Source organism: Nannospalax galili, unplaced genomic scaffold (genome assembly GCF_000622305.1).
Source record: "Nannospalax galili isolate Female #2095 unplaced genomic scaffold, S.galili_v1.0 scaffold158, whole genome shotgun sequence".
In the NCBI taxonomy this organism is placed as follows: Eukaryota; Metazoa; Chordata; class Mammalia; order Rodentia; family Spalacidae; genus Nannospalax; species Nannospalax galili.
The window spans coordinates 7,550,230-7,569,790 of NW_008345290.1; the positions used below are offsets into that span (position 1 = coordinate 7,550,230).

The following is a 19,561-nucleotide window of genomic DNA, read 5'->3' on the forward strand; positions in this document are numbered from 1 at the left end:
ACTCTGTCTATAAACTCATAGAGGGGTTCACCAGGCTTTTGATTAATTCCTGCAAGGGGGGATTCGGTAGGCCCCTCGTCCAATTTTCTCCAAGCATTTAATCCTATGACCCTGACCTGTTCTGTATATGGGGCTGGAATGCCCGACTGTTGCTCCCCTGTGGCATAACGGTCACTTGAACCAGTCAACATCCCAAAGTAATGGGGACCGGTGTGTTGGCACTTGCATTCCTCTCAGCCTGTATCCTGCATTCCTCCTTAAAGAGGGTGCACCATTTCATATATATATAGGGCTAGGAAGGACTGCTTTGGTGAGGTCCAGCCAATCCTTTGTAGTATACTGCTGATGAGCCAAGCCTTGGAGGAGAGTATCTACCCAGGGTGATCCCGGGCCATCCTCAGACACCGCCTTTTTTAATTCCTTTAGATCCTTCACCTCCCAGGGATACCAGGGGTCAGGGCGAGTGCCTCCTGGGTTTACATTAATAGGATACGCTTCCACCCATGGCCTCACAGAAGTCTCTTGAGCGGGGCCAGAATCCTGGAAATGGGGGCGGTTTTCATGGGTTTTAGGAAGCCCTGAAGCTGGCCAGGGCATGCCCAAGGTGCTGCTTGTTACTTTCATTTCACTTCTGTTGCATTTCTGCCTTCTTCCTCAAACCCTTCCAATGATTCCCATGCTGGGGTTTCTGAAGGCTCGTCAGGAGGTGGCACCGAGGGCTTAGGGCTCTCGTGCCGAAAGCATACCTTTAAGGCCGAAATAATAGGGTAGAACTCTAGTGGCGGATCAACCCCCAATTGAACCTCCCTTTGTCAAGCTAGACGTTCCACATGTTCCCATGTATCCCCAGTAAAAACATTAGCCCCAAGTAGCCAAGGAGCCAAATGAACAGCCTCCACCCAAACCTTTTGAGCTACTGGATCCAGTCCCCTGCTTTCAAGCATATCTCTCAGCGCTTTAAGCGCCAGGTCCTCAGACTTAAAAGTTGCGTTACCCATCTTTGGGGTCTTGCTTACCCCAAACTTCTTGATTGGCCCCAATCTGTTTTTCTTCTTTCTTTTCACCGTCCTTCAAGCGCCACGCTGGGCGCCAGTTGCGGGGGGTTTGAGCCAGCGACCCCCGCGCAGTGATGATTGGGGATGAGTAAGCACACCGTTCGCCAGCCCACACTGCCCCCAGTACCAGGAACACTCAGGCGCAATGGGGAGCCTAGTCAAGCAGGGACTCATTTACTGCAGGTGTTACAGAGCTTATAAAGGCACCTGGAAATCCCCCCTCCCCCCTGAGGGTGTATCTTAAGGATGGTCACGCGCTGATCACTCCTCAGCAGTGCGAAAGTATTCTTCAGACTTTCAAAGCAAGTGAGGCCGCACCCCAGTAACTTCCTCTCGGACTTCTGCAAGGTGGGGCCTTTAGGTCCCCACAGTAGGGACTGTCACATTTGCGCCAAGAACATATTTGTTGCAGGGCCTAAGGATAGTTTTGCACAGTAGATAGCGTAGTAAAGTAACTGTTGAGAGAATTTATACCTAAAGTTCTCATGTTCCCTTGCCCTAACCTTTCTTCTTTCATTGCAGCCTAATCTATTGATTATTCAATTGTATAGATTTGAGGGATGGAGCTGGTTGGGAGAGTGAGATAAAGAAATAAGTCTTTAGCCAATTGAATGTGACCTTTGTTTCACTAGACCGTAGCCATGCCTTTCTCATGTTTGGCAATGAATCAGGGAAGCATCATATTCTCTTAGCTTAGACTGATCATTTTTAGAGTGGTTCTTTTTCTTGTTCATCTAGATTAAAACATTTAAAAGAAAAGGTGAAAGATCTGCTTTTTGAAATGGAATATTACAGAGTCTGCTGGTCTAATAATACTTTAGTTTTAATTTTTAGCAGTCATAGAAAAACAGACTTTTCTTATTTTAAAATTTCATTTTATACCCTGTATCTGAAAAACTAGAATGTTGTGTTTGGATTATTGTGATTAATTATATGTCGTCTACTGTAATAAAAGTAGCCTTTTATATTGATTCACTATTTTTTTTTTTTCGGTGAGTTTACATCTATAGTTCATGTATTTCAGGTCATTGCTTTTTCTTTATAGTCAGGTGGATCTATTTAAACATGTAGATAGATATTTTGTGCCTTTGATTTTGTTTTATTTACCTTTAAGAACTGAGACCAAAAAACAAAACACAAGAGGTTATACTGTCATATTCTTGTCACAAACTAGAAGGTTATAAGGAACTAACCATGTTTTACTGTGAATTAACCCCTATCTTTCCTTCCTTTCCTCTGAAGTTCCTCTCTTATTTTAAATAAGAAATGTAACTTTTATAGGGTGACTAAAACGTTTTGTAGTGACAACTGCCTGATGATCAAGGTTTTTATCCTGGTATTTGAATTCTAGTTAAAGATGCTGAAATAATCCTTGCTCTTAAGAACGCAGCTAGCATTACCGTTGTGGCTTTTTGGAATACTTGTTAGACCACCCTTATTTCAAGCTGTCCAAATGATAGACATTTTGGTACCCACGTCTCTGTTGCTTTTTCTCAAAGTAAATTGGGACATAGCCCAAATCTCTTCACTTTTTCTTTTATCTCTAAAGAATGTGTTACAAAGTAAGTCTTAATTGCTCTGCTGGGTTAATATTTCTGATATAAAATAATTTTACTTTCTGACAAGACTTTTTAGAATTATACATTGAAGTCTTTAATGATTTTATGTAACACCACACATTGAGTGATTAATGAAAAAAAGTGATTAATGAGAAATACAGTTGTGTAATTGGATTGATAATAGTCTTAAAAGACATTTAGGGATAGTAAAAGGTGTTTGATCAAGGTATATCTATTGGATGATATAAATTATTTTTAATTTTCTTCCCTATGAAAACAGTTTTTGAAAAGGAAATTGCACTTATTAGAGGTTCTTAGGGGTGAATTGTTCATGATTTTGTTTCAAATGGCTTAACAGAATAAAACAATTACATAAAATAATATAATGGTAGCCAGATAAGATGGCGTTTGTCTGTAATCCCAGCATTTGGGAAGCAAAAGCAGGAGGCAGAGTTTTAGGCCAATGTGGACTGTGGTGTAAGACCCTGTTTTATTTCTCATCCCCCAAAGAAAAAAAGCGATATGAAGATGGCAGATTATTGAGGAATAGTGACCTGAGGAATATGTGTGTGCTTGAAAGATTGCAAAGCAGAGGACTGGAGAGATGGCTCAGTGGTTAAGAGCACTGGCTGCTCTTCATAGAGGACCAAGGTTTGGTTCCCAGCACCCACGTGGCAGCTAACAACCATCAGTATCTCCAGTTCTGGGGATCTGACTCCCTCTTCTGACCTCCATGGGCATTGATTACATGATGTGGGTGCACTTACATACATGTAGGCAGTACACTCATACACATAAAATTAATAAAATATTTTTTAAAAGATTACCAAATATACTTAAAAAAATAGCCATGTAGCAGGTTAAATCCAGAACCTTGGAGAAAGCTAGACAGTTTCCTGAACTATACTTCCAGACCTAGATTTTTTTTTAAATTCTTTTTTAAATTATTTTTATGTATTTGCGTGTATTGCCTGCATGTAGGTAAGTGCACCTGTATCATGCAGTGCCTGCGGATATCAGAAGAGGCTTTTGGATCCCCTAGGACTGGAGTTATGGACAGTTGTTAGCTGCCATGTGGGTGTTGGGATTTGAACCCGGGTCTTCTGCAAGAACAACCAGTGTTCTAAAAAGCTTGCCTATAGGTAGGTGCACCCATGTTGTGCAATGCTTGCAGAAGTCAGAAGAGGGCATCAGATCTGATTCCCTGGAACTGGAGTTGAGGACAGTTGTTAGCTACCATGTGGGTGCTAGGAATCCAACTTGGGTCTTCTGCAAAAGCAGCCAGTGCTCTTAACCACTGAGCCATCTCTCTAGCCCATTATATACATTTTAATCTAATTTAATTCTTTAAATTTTTTTTCTACTAAGCTTTAGAAAAATTTTCATAAAAGATTGTAAATTACTCAGTGGAAAAAATTGGGTTCTTTTACAATATTTGTATTATACTAGGTGAAACTTCACCATTTCTAATCTGTTAGAAAGTTTTGAGCGAGGTTTTATGCTAAATTAATAATAGAGTTAATACTTGATTGGTCCTATTTTCTGTTGACTTACTGGATATCATGTATTATAGTCATTTTTTAGTAGATGTAAAAGTTGAATGATTAAATGGTGTTTTCCCTTTTTTATATGTTCTTTGAGAATTTTATACATTTATATAATGTATCTTTCTTACCCATCTACCATTACTACCTCGCTCTAATTCCCTCTAGTACCTTCACCCCCATCAATTTTTCCCTTTTGAGAGTATTCCTCCTGTGTACTTTTCATTTGGTCTGTTGGTGCCGATTAGTAGTTTTTAGCAGTTCACCTTTCATAAGAGTTATTTTAGATTTTAATCACTTTGTGACTCTGTAACACTGAAAAACCTTAATATACTGGGGAAAACATTTACCAGCTAAATGCCTCCTTCGTACAGTCTTCCCAGTTTCCAATCTTCCCTGGTTGGAAGCAAAGACTTCTTATTGTAAGAAATATTAATAATTTTTATTTATGACCATTTCAGGTTCTTTGGTAATTTGGGGGAGAGCTATTGGAGTTTTCCTGAACTAAGTATTAGCATTCCCATAAGAACCAGTTGTAGTTAATATATTGTTTTAGTCTTTGCATTTATTTTCAGTAGTAAATTGAAAAGTGGTTAACAAGCAACTTCATAGTACATTTCATTCATTTTCTGCCTTGTAGTATTTCCTCATTTACCTAACCACAAGATGATTTGTGAATTTTTCTAAGTGAAGGATAACAGGTTGTTTGATATGAAGTAGGTATTATAATGTAAAAATTTTGTGAATTTATTCACTTTTAAAAATGGAAAACTAAAATTGTGAGGTTTTTTGAACAAAAACCAATTTGAGGTTTTTTTTTTTTTTTATTTTTTAAATAGCTGAAAATTGAGAAAACCCTGAAAGAAAAAGAAGAATTGTTAAAGTTAATTGCTGTTCTCGAGAAAGAAACGGCACAACTTCGAGAACAAGTTGGAAGAATGGAAGGAGAACTTAACCATGAGAAAGAAAGATGTGAGCAACTGCAAGCTGAGCAAAAGGTTAGTTACTTGTGTAACTGATTGGAGTAGGTAGAATGCTGGGGGTACCCACCTTTTCTAAAAATTAAACAGTTAAATAATTGAAATCAGGTCTTAAAGAAAGTAGCATTTAAAGAGACATTTAACAAGAATGTCATTTCCTATTAATGTTCTACCACAGCCTCTTGTACATTTTAAGATGGTTAAAATACTTTCAGACTTTTGGTACCAGGCTTGATAGTACAGTCTCTGATAACTTTTTTTTTTTTTTTGTCTTTTTGAGACAGGGTCTCCCTGTAGCCACAGCTATTCTGGAACATGCTATGTAGACCAGTCTCAATCTCGCAGAGCTCCACATGCCCCTTCCTTCCCCTAAGTGCTGGGATTAAAGGCATGTACAACCAAGCCCAGCTTGTCTGATGACTTTTTTGTTGTGGTTTTTTTTTGTTGTTGTTTTTTTTTTTGGTTTGTTTTTTGTACTGTGTTGCTCTGACTGGTCTCAAACTCATGGAAATCTTCCGCAACATGAACCATCATTGGGCTTTTGGCAATTTTTTCCAGATACTTTATATCTAATTCTAGATTATTTGGGAGAGGGTATGAGAAATTCAGTTAGAAACAAACACTGAATAAAGGGAAAGTAGATGAAGTAATTCAAATTACTTTTTGAAAAAGCGTAATTTAGCTAGGCGAGGTGGCACATGCTTGCAATTCCAGCATTCGGTGAGGCAGGAAGTCTGTGATTTGAAGACCAACTTCAAGACCAGCATAAGCTGCATAGCAAGAGCCTTGTCTCCAAAAACTGAACCAACAAAAAAGCAGAATTCAGTAACGCCAGCTATATTGTTATACAAAATTTGATGTGAGACATGCTTTGCTTTACCCTAGAAAACAAAACAAAACAAAACAACCCTAACTAGTTAAAATTGTTTTTTGTTTTTTTTTTTTTGAGCAAAAAAAATAACTATAAACAGACCTTCATTAGAAATATATATGGATTTGAGTTTGAAGCCAAAAGCAATGAAAAAAATGCAACCACATTTTCACAAGTTTTAGTTGTGTAGAAAAATCTTAAACAGATTATAATTACATACATCACAGTCTCACTTATGTTACAGCTGGTTGAATAGCTCTCTGTCTGTGGACAGGATTAAACTTTTCAAGTTTGTGGGCCTGTTCCATTCTTTTGGCCAACAAGGCCCCTGCTTAATAATTAATTCAACTATTAGTGCAGTGATTCATATTTGCCCTTCCTTTTGTACAGGGTTTCAACCTGTGTAGATCAGGCTGACTTCTAACTTGCTGTCTTCTTTCTTCAGCCGCATGAGTGTTGCGATTGCAGGTGTGGTGTCCCATATGCAGCTTTCCCAAAATGAAAATAATTGGACTTTTGATGAATAGTTTTCCATAACAACCACCTCTGTATACATTGTTATTCAGTTGTTACCTGCTATACATTGACTCAAAATTTTATATATTAGGTAGCAGAGCTCTTATTACAGCTTAGAGAGGGGAGCTTGATCAAGTTTTCATAAGATGCTTACTTGTCATAGTTCATGTGAAGAGATTTTAAGCTTTCAGTGATCGGTTTAAAGTAGAAATTCTATTTTTTTTTTAATGTGTGTTGTATTAGCTTTGAATATTTGTATTAGTCTTTCTGAATGAATCATACTGAAAGGAACATTAGAAGCAAAACTTGCCACTAATTTATTGTAGTGCTTAGTTGGCACTAAGTGATGTATGCTAGAATTGTTGTGAACCTTAATAGTGTCATGTGAGACCTGAATTTTCATTGTTAAAACGATGAAAGTAAAATGTCAGAAACCGAAGTGACTCATTTAAAAATTTTTATTTCACTTTTGTTGTAAGCTCTCTAGTGGAAAAGTTAGTGAAATTTAAAAAAAGCATAAATAAAATCTTGGGGGAAGAAAATATATATTAATAATTAAGTTAATACTTCAGCCTGGGCTTGTTGATGCATGTATTAGCCCAGCACTTGGGAAGCTGAGGTAGGAGGATAAGAAGTTCAAGGCCAGCTTCTGTTACGTGATAAGTCTGTTTCAAAACAAAACAGGACCAAAACCTGGTGGGAGCTGGATAAATGAATGGCTCAGTGTTTTATAATCAAGAGGACCAGGGTTTGGATCTCAGCATCCATGTAAAAAGCCAGGTGTCACTACAGATGCCTGTAACCCCAGCTCCAAGTGGAGCAGAGAAAGTTGCGGTCTGCTGGCTTCCAGCCTAGCCAAGAAAACTCAAGCCCCAAGTTCAGGGAAAGACCCTGTTTCAAAAAAAAGAGGCTAAATGGATAGTGATAGAGGATGACATCTGGTGTCTTTTTTTTTTTTTTTTGTCCTCTGCATGAGCATGCCAAGCACATCCTGTAGAGGTACATGTGCACACACACTCAGACACACATACACACAAAACAGTTTGAGTATATGAAAGTTAGCTTCGGATTTCAGGCGGTACACACCTTTAATCCCAGCACTGAGGTGGTGGCAGAGGCAGAGGGATGTCCCTGTGAGTGTGTGGTCTACATAGTGAGATCCAGGCCAGCTGGGACTACAAGGAGACCCTGTCTCAAGAAAAAACCCCCAAAAGGAGAGAGGTTTCTGAGGTATGTAACAATTTTGCTTTACTGAAAAATACCTTATTGTTGTTTCCAAGGGCCTTCTTGAAGTATCACAGAATTTGAAAATGGAAAATGAAGAGTTCAGGAAGAGATACAGTGATGCTACATCTAAAGCTCTACAGCTTGAAGAAGATATTGTGTCAGTGACACATAAAGCAATTGAAAAAGAAACTGAATTAGACAGGTATCTCTGCTTTTAAGCAATAACTTCAATAGTCCAATGAACTTTTGTGGTTTATATTAATGTTTTTTTCATCTTAACACAGTTTAAAGGATAAGCTCAGGAAGGCACAACATGAAAGAGAACAACTTGAATGTCAGTTGAAGACCGAAAAGGATGAGAAGGAACTTTATAAGGTAATTTCTCCCATTTCTATTTTCTGTTTCTTTGTAACAAATTACCCCAGTGGGTCTGTTGGGTCAGAAATTTGATAGCAGTTCAGCTGAACTCCTGGTCTCTTACAGTCTAGAGGATGGCAAGGGCTTTAGTCAGCTAAAGGCTTACATAGAGGCCTGGGGAAAAATGCTTTTTCAGGAAGTCCTTCAACTTTTTCTGCACAGCCTCTTGTATGTCCTTACAAAGATGGCAGCTGACTTCACTGAGTTACAATCTGAGAGGTGAATGAAAGAGGAAGTCTCAATCTTAATGCACATTGTCCCTCAAAGACAATTTTTATAGCCAGGCATGGTGAAGCACGCCTTTAATCCCAGCACTCAGGAGGCAGAAGCAGGCAGATCGTTAGAACAAGACTAGCCTGGTCTACCAGTGGTCTCCAGATACCTTACAGGGCCCCCTTGTTGGCACTTGAGGCTGCAGAGGCCACCTCCCTACTGGGCTAGCCTTTCTGTGGGGCAGAGCTCCTATCCCCAAACCTTTCTGGAATTAGAACACCTACCTGTTCAGGTTGACACCAGGTTAGGCCGGTTACTCTCACCCATCTTCTAGAGGGGGAACTACATTACTTACTGTAGCAAAACCAGAACCTCCACTTGCTCCCAAGGTGCCAGGAACAGTTGTTGGTTTCTGTTCCAGCTTCATGGGCTGAGTTCTGTGGGAGTTTGGATTTTTCTATCTTGTCATCTATGCCCAATTCTTGTTCTATTCCCGATTCTTTATACTATGCATTTTCCTTTTATCAGGTATACAAAGTTACATACTGTGTATTTGTCACTTAAGAGAAATAGCCATTGGTTGTTTTTCCACAGATGATTAAGCTTCTCTGACAACTTGAAATAAATAGACAACAAATGGTAGGAAAAAAAAAAGAAAAAGAGCAGCCTGGTCTCCATAGCAAACTCCAGGCTAGCTGTGGTTACGGGGAGACCCCTGTCTCAAAAAGACTGAAAAAATAGTTTTTAGATAGTTAAAATGCTGATATTTTAGATATATAGTAGGTATTGTATAGTAAGTCAAAGGAGTTCAGTGCTCAGAGATCAGGTAACAGGAAAGTTATGTATCAGAATTTATATAAAATATTTTTGCCTTTTAAGGAGATAAAGACTTTGAGGGCTAGAGAGATGGCTCAGCAGTTTAAGAGAACTTGGTGCTTTTACAGAGGACTCAAGTTTGGTTCCCAGCACCCATGCGATGGTTTATAATTGTCTAGTTCCAGGGATCCAGCGCTCTGTTTTGGCCCCTACAAGCACCAAGCGTGCATGTAGTGTATTTACATACATGCAGACAAAACACACAAAGAAAGTAAAAATAAGCAAATATTTAAAGGGGCTGGAGAGAGAGCCCAGCTTTTAAGAGCACTGGCTGCTCTTGGCAGAGGACTTGGGTTTGGTTCCCAGCGCTCACATGGCAGTTAACAACCATCCATAACTCCAGTTCCAGAGAATTTGACACCCTTTTCTGGCCTCCTTGGGCATTCCATGACATGTGTGCTTTACATACATGCAGGCAAAACACTTATACATAAATAAAAAATTTAGAAAGAATATAGAGACTTTCAGTGATTTAAATTTATTTATTTTTAGTATATATGTGGGTGGGCATGTGGAGGTTAGAGAGCTGCTTTCAAGAGTTGGCTCTCTCCTTCCCCATGTAGATTGAACACAAGATGTCATTCTTGGTGACAAGTGCCTTTACCTTCTGAGCCAGTTCACCAGCCCCATGATTATATTTCAGTTTGACTTCTGAAAGAATCTTCAGGGATTTTTACTTTTATAAAAGACTGCTAATGAGTCTTGATATTTTTGTCTTTTTTAAAAGCTTTCCTGCAGTGTGAAGTTAGCTTAATTGTGGATGAAAATTAAGAGTAATTTTCTTTTCTTTCTTTTTTTTTTTTTTTTTTTTTTTGTTTAAGAAGGTCTTCCTGTAGCCCCAGCTGTCCTGGAATTCACTACGTAGACAAGGCTGGCCTTGAACTCACAGAGATCTGCCTGCCTCTGCCTCCCAAGTGCTGGGATTAAAGGTGTGCCACCACCATGCCCGGCTTAAGAGTCATTTTCTTAACTAATAAACATTTCCTATAGACATTTGTAGATGAGGGGCTGATGAGTTGACTCAGTGGGTAAAGCATTTGCTGCTTAAGTGTTGAGGACCTGACCTCCTATCTCCAGGACCCATAGAAACCTGGATGAGGCAGCATATGTCTATAAGCCCCAGCATTTCTATAGCCAGGTGGGAGATGAGACTCCCTGGAAGCTCTCTGGCCAGCTAGTCTGATGTACACAGTGGTGAATGAGAAGACCCATCTCAGAGAAGGTGGAAAGTCACACCCCTGGTGTACCCGCACATAGATGTTTCAAATGAATGTAGTCCTAGTTTTCAGAATTTGGCTGTTCTCATTTCTGAATATGCCTGGAGCATAATGCTTTCCTCAAAGAACAGCCAAAGGTACTTATATTTTGTCCTAGTCTATTTCTTCATTGCTGTGACAAAATACTCTGACCAATACCAACTTGGGGAGGAAAGGGTTTACTCATCTTACATCTCCCAGGTCACAGTTCATCAGGGAGCCCAAGGTAGGAACTCAGGGCAGGAACCTGGAGGTAGGAGCTGGAGCACAGGCCATGGAGCTTCTTACTGACTTGCTCCCCTGGTCCCTGCTCAGCCTGCTTTCCTATGCAACACAGGCCCACCTGCCCATGGGTGGCACCACCCACAGTGGACTGGGTCCTCCCATATCACTCATCAAGAAGATGCCCCTCAGACATGGCCATAGGCCAGTCCAACAGTGGTAATTCCCCAATTGAGGCTCCCTTAACCCAGGTGTGTCAAGTTGACACTAAAGCTATCCAGCAGACATTTTTAAAACAGGAAATAAAATTATTTGTTCTAGTTTGTTTCTCCATTGCTGTGACAAAGTACTCTGACCAGTACCAACTTGGGGAGGAAAGGGTTTATTCAGCTTGTATCTCTCGGATCACAGTTCATCAGGAAGCTCAAGGTAGGAACAAGGGCAGAAACCTGGAAGCAGGAGCTGGATCACAGGCCATGGAGGAACACTGCTTACTGACTTGTTCCCCTGTCCCCTACTCAATCTGCTTTCTTATATAACATAGGCCCACCTGCCCAGGGGTGGGACTACCCACAGTGGGCTGGGGTGGGTCTTTCCCATATCACAGACATGGTCATAGTCCAGTCCAATAGAGGCAGTTCCCTAATTGAGACTCCCTCAACCTAGGTGTGTTAAGTTGACACTAAAGCTATCCAGCACACTATTAAACTTCTGGAAAAGTCCTTAGAAATCAGGTAATATAATTAGAAATTAGAATTAGTTGCTGTGGAGAAAACAAAAATCTTTAAAAAGCTGTATTTTAACACCTGTATACCTAGATAGTCATTTTGTAGAACTTAGGTCTCCTGGTACCTAGTTGCTTTTCTGTCATTATTGGATTAGGGATGAGTAATGGTATTTTAAATTTTAACTAACTTGGATATGGTGCTAACAAGAATATTCTTGATGATCTCAAAACTGTTACAGGTGCATTTGAAGAATACAGAAATAGAAAATACCAAGCTTATGTCAGAGGTCCAGACTTTAAAGAATTTAGATGGAAACAAAGAAAGCATGATTACTCATTTGAAAGATGAGATTGGCAGACTGCAATTGTGCTTAACTGAAAAAGAAAATCTACAAAGGGCTTTCTTGCTTACAAACTCAAAAGTAAGTACTATTTGAAGATTATCAACCATATCGCTATTAAATGTATGTAGTATGATTGTTTTTACTTCAGATTGTTTTTAAAAATATCTTTGTTCCTTGAAAAAACTATTTTATTCGATTTGGGGGCGGGGGCAGGGGTCCTTTTGAGATAGGGTCTCCCTGTAGCCCAAGCTACCTGGAATTTGTTATGTAGATCAGGCTCATAGTGTTTGGATTAAAGGTATATGCCACCACACCTGGTTATTCTTATTTTTATTTATGTATATGTGTCTTGTCTGTTGCCATATGCATGTGAGTACCACGAGGCCAGAAGAGGGCATTGGATCCCATGGAGCCACAGTGGTAGATTATGAGCCACTTGGTATGGGTGCTAGGAACTGAACTCTGGTCTTCTGCAAGAACAGCAAACACTCTTAACAGCCTAGCCGTCTCCCTAGCCCTTCAACCATTTCTTTTGGAAAAAGTTTAAAACCGCATAAACAGAAAACAGTTTCAGTATTTTGCTGTGAATTATACTGAGAAATGGTTGATGTAACCTTGAAAATGTTAGATGTCCATGATGTTTAGAATTTATTGATCTTCCAGTTTTTTAGTCTAGAAGACTGCAAATGTGAAATGGAATTGATTATATTTATTTGACTTAATAAGATGTAAAATATCTTTAAACATTTATGTATTAGATTTAAACCCTTTCTTCAAGGAAAAGCATAATTTAGTTACCTGAGGAAAATGATTACTAATGGTCAAAATGTTTTAGTATATTATAATGCAGTGTGGTTCCAAAAGAATTTAAATGGTTCATGAGTGTTCAAAGTAAAAGTAAGCATCCTTTCTTTGCTACCATTGTAGGATTTTTAATTTTAAAAATGTCAATTATACATGTGTATTTATATTTTTAATTTAAATGAGACTATAGTGTTTCAAACCCCCCCCCGCCAACCCTGAGTAATAGGGTCTCACTGTGTAACCCTGGCTCTTTGAAATTTGCTATGTGGACCAGGCTGGCCTCAAACTCAGAGATCCATCTGCCTCTGTCTCTGCTTCCCAAGTGCTGGGATTAAAGGTGTGTGCCACCATGCCTGGCCTCAAAATGTTTTCTTAAAAAAATTACAAAATGCCTGGGTATCTTGTACTATGAATACACACGTGGATCTTTTTCATGCATGATTACAAGCGCACAGTATTCTTCCTTGTCATTCATCATCTGTGTAGTCTGTAATTTTTTTTTTTGGTCTTTTTGAGACAGGGTCTCCCTGTAGCCCCAGCTGTCCTGGAACTCACTATGTAGACCAGGCTGGCCTTGAACTCACAGAGATCCGCCTGCCTCTGCCTCCGGAGTGCCGGGATTAAAGGCATGTGCCACCATGCCTGGTGTCTAATTTTATATAGTTTACTATCTTTTTTTTAAAAAATATTTTTATTTTTATGTGTGTGTATTGCCTGTATGTAAGTAAGTGCACCGTGTCATGCAATGCCTGAGGAGGACAGAAGAGGCTGTTGGATCCCCTGGAGCTGGAGTTATGGACAATTGTTGGCTGCCATGTGGGTGCTGGGATTCAAACTTGGCTCTTCTGCAAGAACAGTCAGTGTTCTTAACCGCTGAGCCATCTCTCCAGCCCCTTGTTTTCTATCTTTAACTTTTGTGATCATGCTGTAGTAAATATTATTGAACAGCTAACTAGGCAGAAACATACTTAAATCTGTAGAATAGATTTCCTCAAGTGAAGTTGATAGCTAAAGAGTACTTAAATTTTTTGTTGTTGTTCTTTGTCTTTTTGTTACAGGGCCTCCCTGTAGCCCCAGCTGGCCTGGAACTCTCAGTGGAGACCAGTCTGGCCTGGAGCTCATGGAGATCTGCATGCCTCTGCCTCTTCAATGCTGGGATTAAAGGCATAGGCCACCATGCCCTGTGCAGAGTACTTAAATCTTGATAGTGATTTTCAAGTTGCCTTTTCAAAAATACTGTATTGATATTTTTTTCCTCTCAATGGTAAATAGCATATACTACTGTTTATAGGGATTTTATAGCCTTTTATTAGATGGAGGTATGAGATGGCATAGTTTATATATATTTAAAAACAATTTCATCTTGTTAGACACTTTTAAGATCTTATTATTTTTTTTTTTTTTTTTTGCCTTTTTTTGAGGCAGTCTCCTTGTAGCCCCAGCTGTCCTGGAACTCACTATGGAGACCAGGCTGGCCTAAAACTCACAAAGATCTGCTTGCCTCTGCCTCCCAAGTGCTGGGATTAAAGGCGTGCGCCACCACGCCCGGCCAGATCTTAATTTTTATGTACAAAAGCTCAATAGAAAAATCTTAAAGATCTTAATTTTTCAAAGCTTTAAAAATTTTTTGAATCGTTTCTTGAATACCTTTTTAAAATTTTATGTATGTATATATACCTGACTGTATGTATGTATACCATATGTGCATGTGCAGGCAGTTGTGTACTGCCACATGGGTGCTAGTAACTGAACCCAGGTCCTCTGGAAAAGCATCAAGTGCTTTTTTTTAAAAAAAAAAAAAAATAGAAGTTTTGCGAATTTCATGCAATATCTTTTGATACCCTCACCCATCTGCACTTCCTCTACTACTCACCCCATTTCATTTTCTCTCTTTACACACATACACACACACACACACACACACACACACACACACACACACACCCTATAGAGTCAAATTTGTGTCTCCAAATGGCCTCTTGGGAGTTCCTCCATCCACTGTAGCCTGGTCAACCTACTAAGAGTCTCACCCTTAAATGAGACTGATTCTCTCCTAGCAGCCATCAGTTGCCAGTAGTTCCTCAGGTTAGATTCAGGGTTTCTTACCTTCCCTTGCATGACCATGTTAGGATTTTGTCTGACTTGAGCTTACATGAGACTTGTCACCATTGCTTTTGAGTTGTTATTAGTAACATCCACTGTAGCCTGGTCAACCTACTAAGAGTCTCACCCTTAAATGAGACTGATTCTCTCCTAGCAGCCATCAGTTGCCAGTAGTTCCTCAGGTTAGATTCAGGGTTTCTTACCTTCCCTTGCATGACCATGTTAGGATTTTGTCTGACTTGAGCTTACATGAGACTTGTCACCATTGCTTTTGAGTTGTTATTAGTAACTGACCAGCTGTCTAGAAAACTCTTGTTTTCCTGTGGTCATCCTGACGCTTAGAATCTATCCACTCCCTCTTCTACAATGATCCCTGAGCCTTGGAAGGCAGAAATTTGATTCAGATGTTCTATTCAAGGATAAATTCTCTGCCGCCTTTTAGTCTCTTGTGTTAATCGCCATCTACTGTATAAGAAAGCTTCTCTTATACCTTTATCTATGGATATAATAGCAGGTTGATAGGAGTCAGTTTAACACTCTATGTAGTTGAAAATAGTATTAGGCTCTCCCCGAAGACCAATGACCTGTCTCACCACAGGTTCCTAGACTTGATACCCATTGTCAGGTATGGTCTCCATCTTATGACACGGACCTTAAATCTTACTAGAAAGTGGTTGATTACTCACATAATATTGTACCACTGTTGCACCAGTGGGCATATCTTGCCAGGCCAGTTGTTACTATTGTTCACAGGATTCACAGCTGGGTAAGGTTGATGATTAACTTCCTCTTCCAGTAGCATGCATAGCACCTTCCAGCACTAAGGAAATACAGGCAGTAGATATGAGGCTTTGGAGTCAGTACCAGCTTTGTTTCTCCTTGTTTGTTCTACAGCTCATGTCTCTTCAGCAGTAGGGTCTTTCCATCAAGTTCTGGTGGGTAGCCAACAGTACTGGCAGTGGCTTGTATTGTTTGAGGGTCCTTGGGACCCCTGATCAGCAGCTTCAAAAGGAGTCATTTCATATGTATGAGTGTTTTGCCTGCATGTATGTAAGTGTACCCATGTTGTATGATGCCTGAGAAGGCTAGAAGAGGGCTTGTGATACCCTGGAAATGGAGTTAAGAGTATGTTCTTAGCCACCATGTGGGTGCTTGGAACCAAACTCTCAGTCCTCTGTCAAAGTAGCCAGTGCTCTTAACCACTGAGCAATTTCTCCAGACCCCATATGACTTTTTCTTAAAGCTTTTAGTATTACTTATCCCTTCCCATACTCTGTCCTCTGACCTGCTCTGCCCTCCAGTTTCCCATCCCATTTAGCCCTTCCTACTGTATTATTCCCATTTCCCTCTGTATATCATTGTATCTGTCTCCCCTCCCATGATACGCTACGATGGCCGTTATTAGTTTCTAGCCCTCTGAATTTTTCCAATTAAAACATTCATATCTAAGAATTCAAAGCTGTCTATGAGAGAGAACATGCAATGTTTGTTTTTCTGGGTCTGGGTTACCACACTTAAAATGATTGTTTCCAGTTCCATTTAATCAATCTGTGAATTTCATAATTTCATTTTTTAAAATAGCTGAATAATATTCCATTATATAAATATAGCACACTTTCATCGTGTTTATCTGAGCTCTCTCTCCAGACCCATTAAAATTTTTTATGTGTATGAATGAGTGTTTTGCTTGCATCTATTTAAGTGCACCATGTGTGTGCAATGCTCTCATAGGCCAGAAGGTGGTGTCAGAGTTACAGAAGACCTTTAGCTGCTATGTGGGTATTGGGAGTCAAGCCTTCAAGCTTTGCAAGAACAGCAAGTGCTCTGAAGTGCTGAGACTGGATTATATAATTGTGAATGTGTCAGTTTTTCCAGACTCATCCAAATAGTGGATTATTGTTTTTAATCTTTGTCAGTTTGAAAGAAAACATTTATTGTAACTTTGAGTTAAAACTTTTATGTGTAATAGCCATTTATTTAAAAGAAATCATCTTCCTATGTTTGAGCATTTTGGGGTATGTATACTTCATTTTGTTTAGAAAAGAGCTGTATTCAGCCGTTCTTGAATATATTACAAGTAATTTTCCTCTAGTTTTTCTTTTCTTGATGTAGAAGTTAACATTATTTAAGTGATTAAAACTATGAGGGCTAAAGATGTGGCCCAGTTGGTAGTGTGCTTGAGTAGCATGCGTAAAGCACTCGATTCGATCACCGGTTACATAGATCAGGCATGGTGGTGCATGCTTATAAACCCTACATTCAAAAGTAGAGGTAGGAGGATCAGAAGTTGAGGGTTATCCTCTGCTATAGGACAAGTTCCAGGCTAGCCTGGAACTTTATAGCCTAAACTTCCCAAACAGGTAAAAATTAAAAGCCATATGAAACCCTATTTCAAAAAAAAATATATATGTTTATAAAGATTTTGTCTATGTCAGTATTATATAATCATTTATATGTTTTCCTGAGGATCTAATAGTTTTAAAATGAGCATTGAATTCTACATTATTTTCAGCAGATTAAAAATAGGAAAGTTGAGTATATTATATTCATTATACCTTCCTTTAAAAATGTTATAAATCTGTTTCATAATATGATTGATGGTAGCTTGATATTATATTAGATATCGCTTAGGTTTGAAAGAAAGAAACATCTTTTTTTTCCCAAAATATTTTATTTTTATTTTATATGTATGTGTGTATTGCCTGTATGTAGGTAAGTGCACCTGTATTGTGCAGTGCCCATGGAGGACAGAAGAGGCTGTCGGATCCCCTGGAACTGGAGTTACAGACAGTTGTTAGCTGCTATGTGGGTGCTGGGATTCGAACCCAGGTCTTCTACAAGAACAGTGTTCTTAACCTCTGAGCCATCTCTCCAGCCCCATGAAAGAAGGAAACATCTTTTTAAAAAAATACTTTATTATTTTTATTTTATGTGTATGAGTGTATTGTTTGCATGTGTGTGAATGCATCTATGTCATGCAGTGCCGTGAAGGTCAAAAGAGGGCTTTAGATACCCCTGGAACTAGAGTTAGGACGGTTCATAGCCTCCATGTGGGTGCTGGGAATCAAACCCAGGTACAATGCAAGAGCAGTCAGTGCTCTTAACCACTGAGCCTTCTCTCTAGCCCCGGAAACATCTTTTAACCAAAGTTTTTGGTGTTACAAAGAAGTTTGGTTTTTTTTTTCTGGGTCTTTTTGAGACAGGGTCTCCCTGTAGTCCTGCTGGCCTGGAACTCACAGAGATCTGTCTGGTTCTGCCTCCTGAGTGCTGAGGTTAAAGGCATGCACCACCATGCCCAGCTGCCTTTTTTTTTTTTTTTTTTTAAATTATTTTTTAATCATGAAAAATTAGGGTTCTAGGTTCTGGCTAGATTGAGGGTAAAGATAGTGGGGTTTGGTGGGTAGGTGTTTGCTTCTTGAAGCTTCCATTTGTCTTTCAGTTCAGTCAGGCCTAATCACTGGGTGTGTTAACAGAATTCTTGTCCTTTAGTTTTCTTGTATACAAAGTAGTAGTAGTGAAGGTTGTAGAGGGCTGTGAAATGGAGACTCTAAAAGCTGAAGTTTTTATAGACATGTACTTCATCTAAGTCTGGAGTAGAAAAGCCATTATTGAATGTAAAATTGTGAACCTGTTGAAATATGTGTGTTTGCTTGCTTTTTAAATTGAATGGCTTGATTATAACTTAATATTTTATCTGTTTTTCTTCAGGAAGATCCATCATTTTTAAAGGAGCAACTTCGTAAAGCAGAGGAACAGGTTCAGGCAACTCAGCAAGAAGTTATCTTTCTGGCTAAAGAACTCAGTGATGCTGTAAATGTTCGAGATAAAACAATGACAGATTTATATACTGCACGCTTGGAAAATGAGAAAGTGAAAAAGCAGTTAGCTGATGCACTGGCAGAGCTTAAATTAAATGCTGTGAAAAAAGATCAGGTAAAGCAAGTTGGTTTTTAATTTCTGTGTTGATCCCCAAACCACTTTAAGTTTATAAAAGAGGGTAAACTATATTCAAACAAATTAGGTGAGAGAAAGTTAAATTTCGATTCATTTCTTAAGTCATTGTAATTTTTTCAGTTAAATTAATGCATGCTTTAAGAAAAACTCATGCAAGCACAATTTCTAATATTAGTGAAAGGTACTTTATTAAATATTTTGATGTTAGGTGTATAGTGCTTGTTTGGAATTTCTGTTAACTAGCTACATAAAATGGTATTATTGCTATTTAAGAGAGTTATAATTGCTCCTCAGGATATGGGTTATTTTTCCTTAGTTTTAAAATGAACCTTAGTCTAAGACTATAAAGCTAAATTTATTAAGAGACGTTGTAGCCCAACTACAAAACAAAAATTAAAAGCCAGGAAGAAAAACATGTAATTGAAGTTAGGATTTACTATTACATTGTGAACTATCAGATTTTTAAAAAAAAATTATTTAATAACCACATACTTAGAAGAAGCATTTCATTACAACAGCATTGACATATTCAATAACAATTTCCTGAGCTAAGATGCATCTCTTTCAATATTGGCTGTAAATTTTTAGGTTTATAGTTGAATTATTACAGTTATACAATAATCTACTCAGTATAAACCCTGTAAGACATAAAATTAAATGAGGTTTTAATTTTTAAAAAAGATCTCCATTTCATTACTAAAATACAGTTTCATACAGAAAAATAAAAATAATGATTAAATAAAAAAATAATTCAAAGCATAAAAATTTGCTCCTTAATAATTAGTAGATATGAAAAACATTACCATTGAAATCTACCTGATGACTTTATATCTATGCTCAGATGCCAAGGAGCTCAGAAAGTAATCGACTATGACTAGTAATAATCAGATATA

General features: G+C 38.6%; 1 protein-coding gene across 1 annotated transcript in view; it reads left to right on the forward strand.

Annotated features, from left to right (window-relative positions):
* Tax1bp1 (Tax1 binding protein 1) overlaps positions 1–19,561 on the forward strand; it is a gene marked incomplete in the record, with an annotated part of 66,319 nt that overhangs the window by 18,346 nt on the left and 28,412 nt on the right. Inside the window, 5 exon segments of the mRNA XM_029567565.1 lie at positions 4,998–5,156; positions 7,806–7,954; positions 8,037–8,127; positions 11,703–11,885; positions 18,423–18,647. Of these exon segments, the coding sequence (XP_029423425.1) occupies positions 4,998–5,156; positions 7,806–7,954; positions 8,037–8,127; positions 11,703–11,885; positions 18,423–18,647 (807 nt within the window).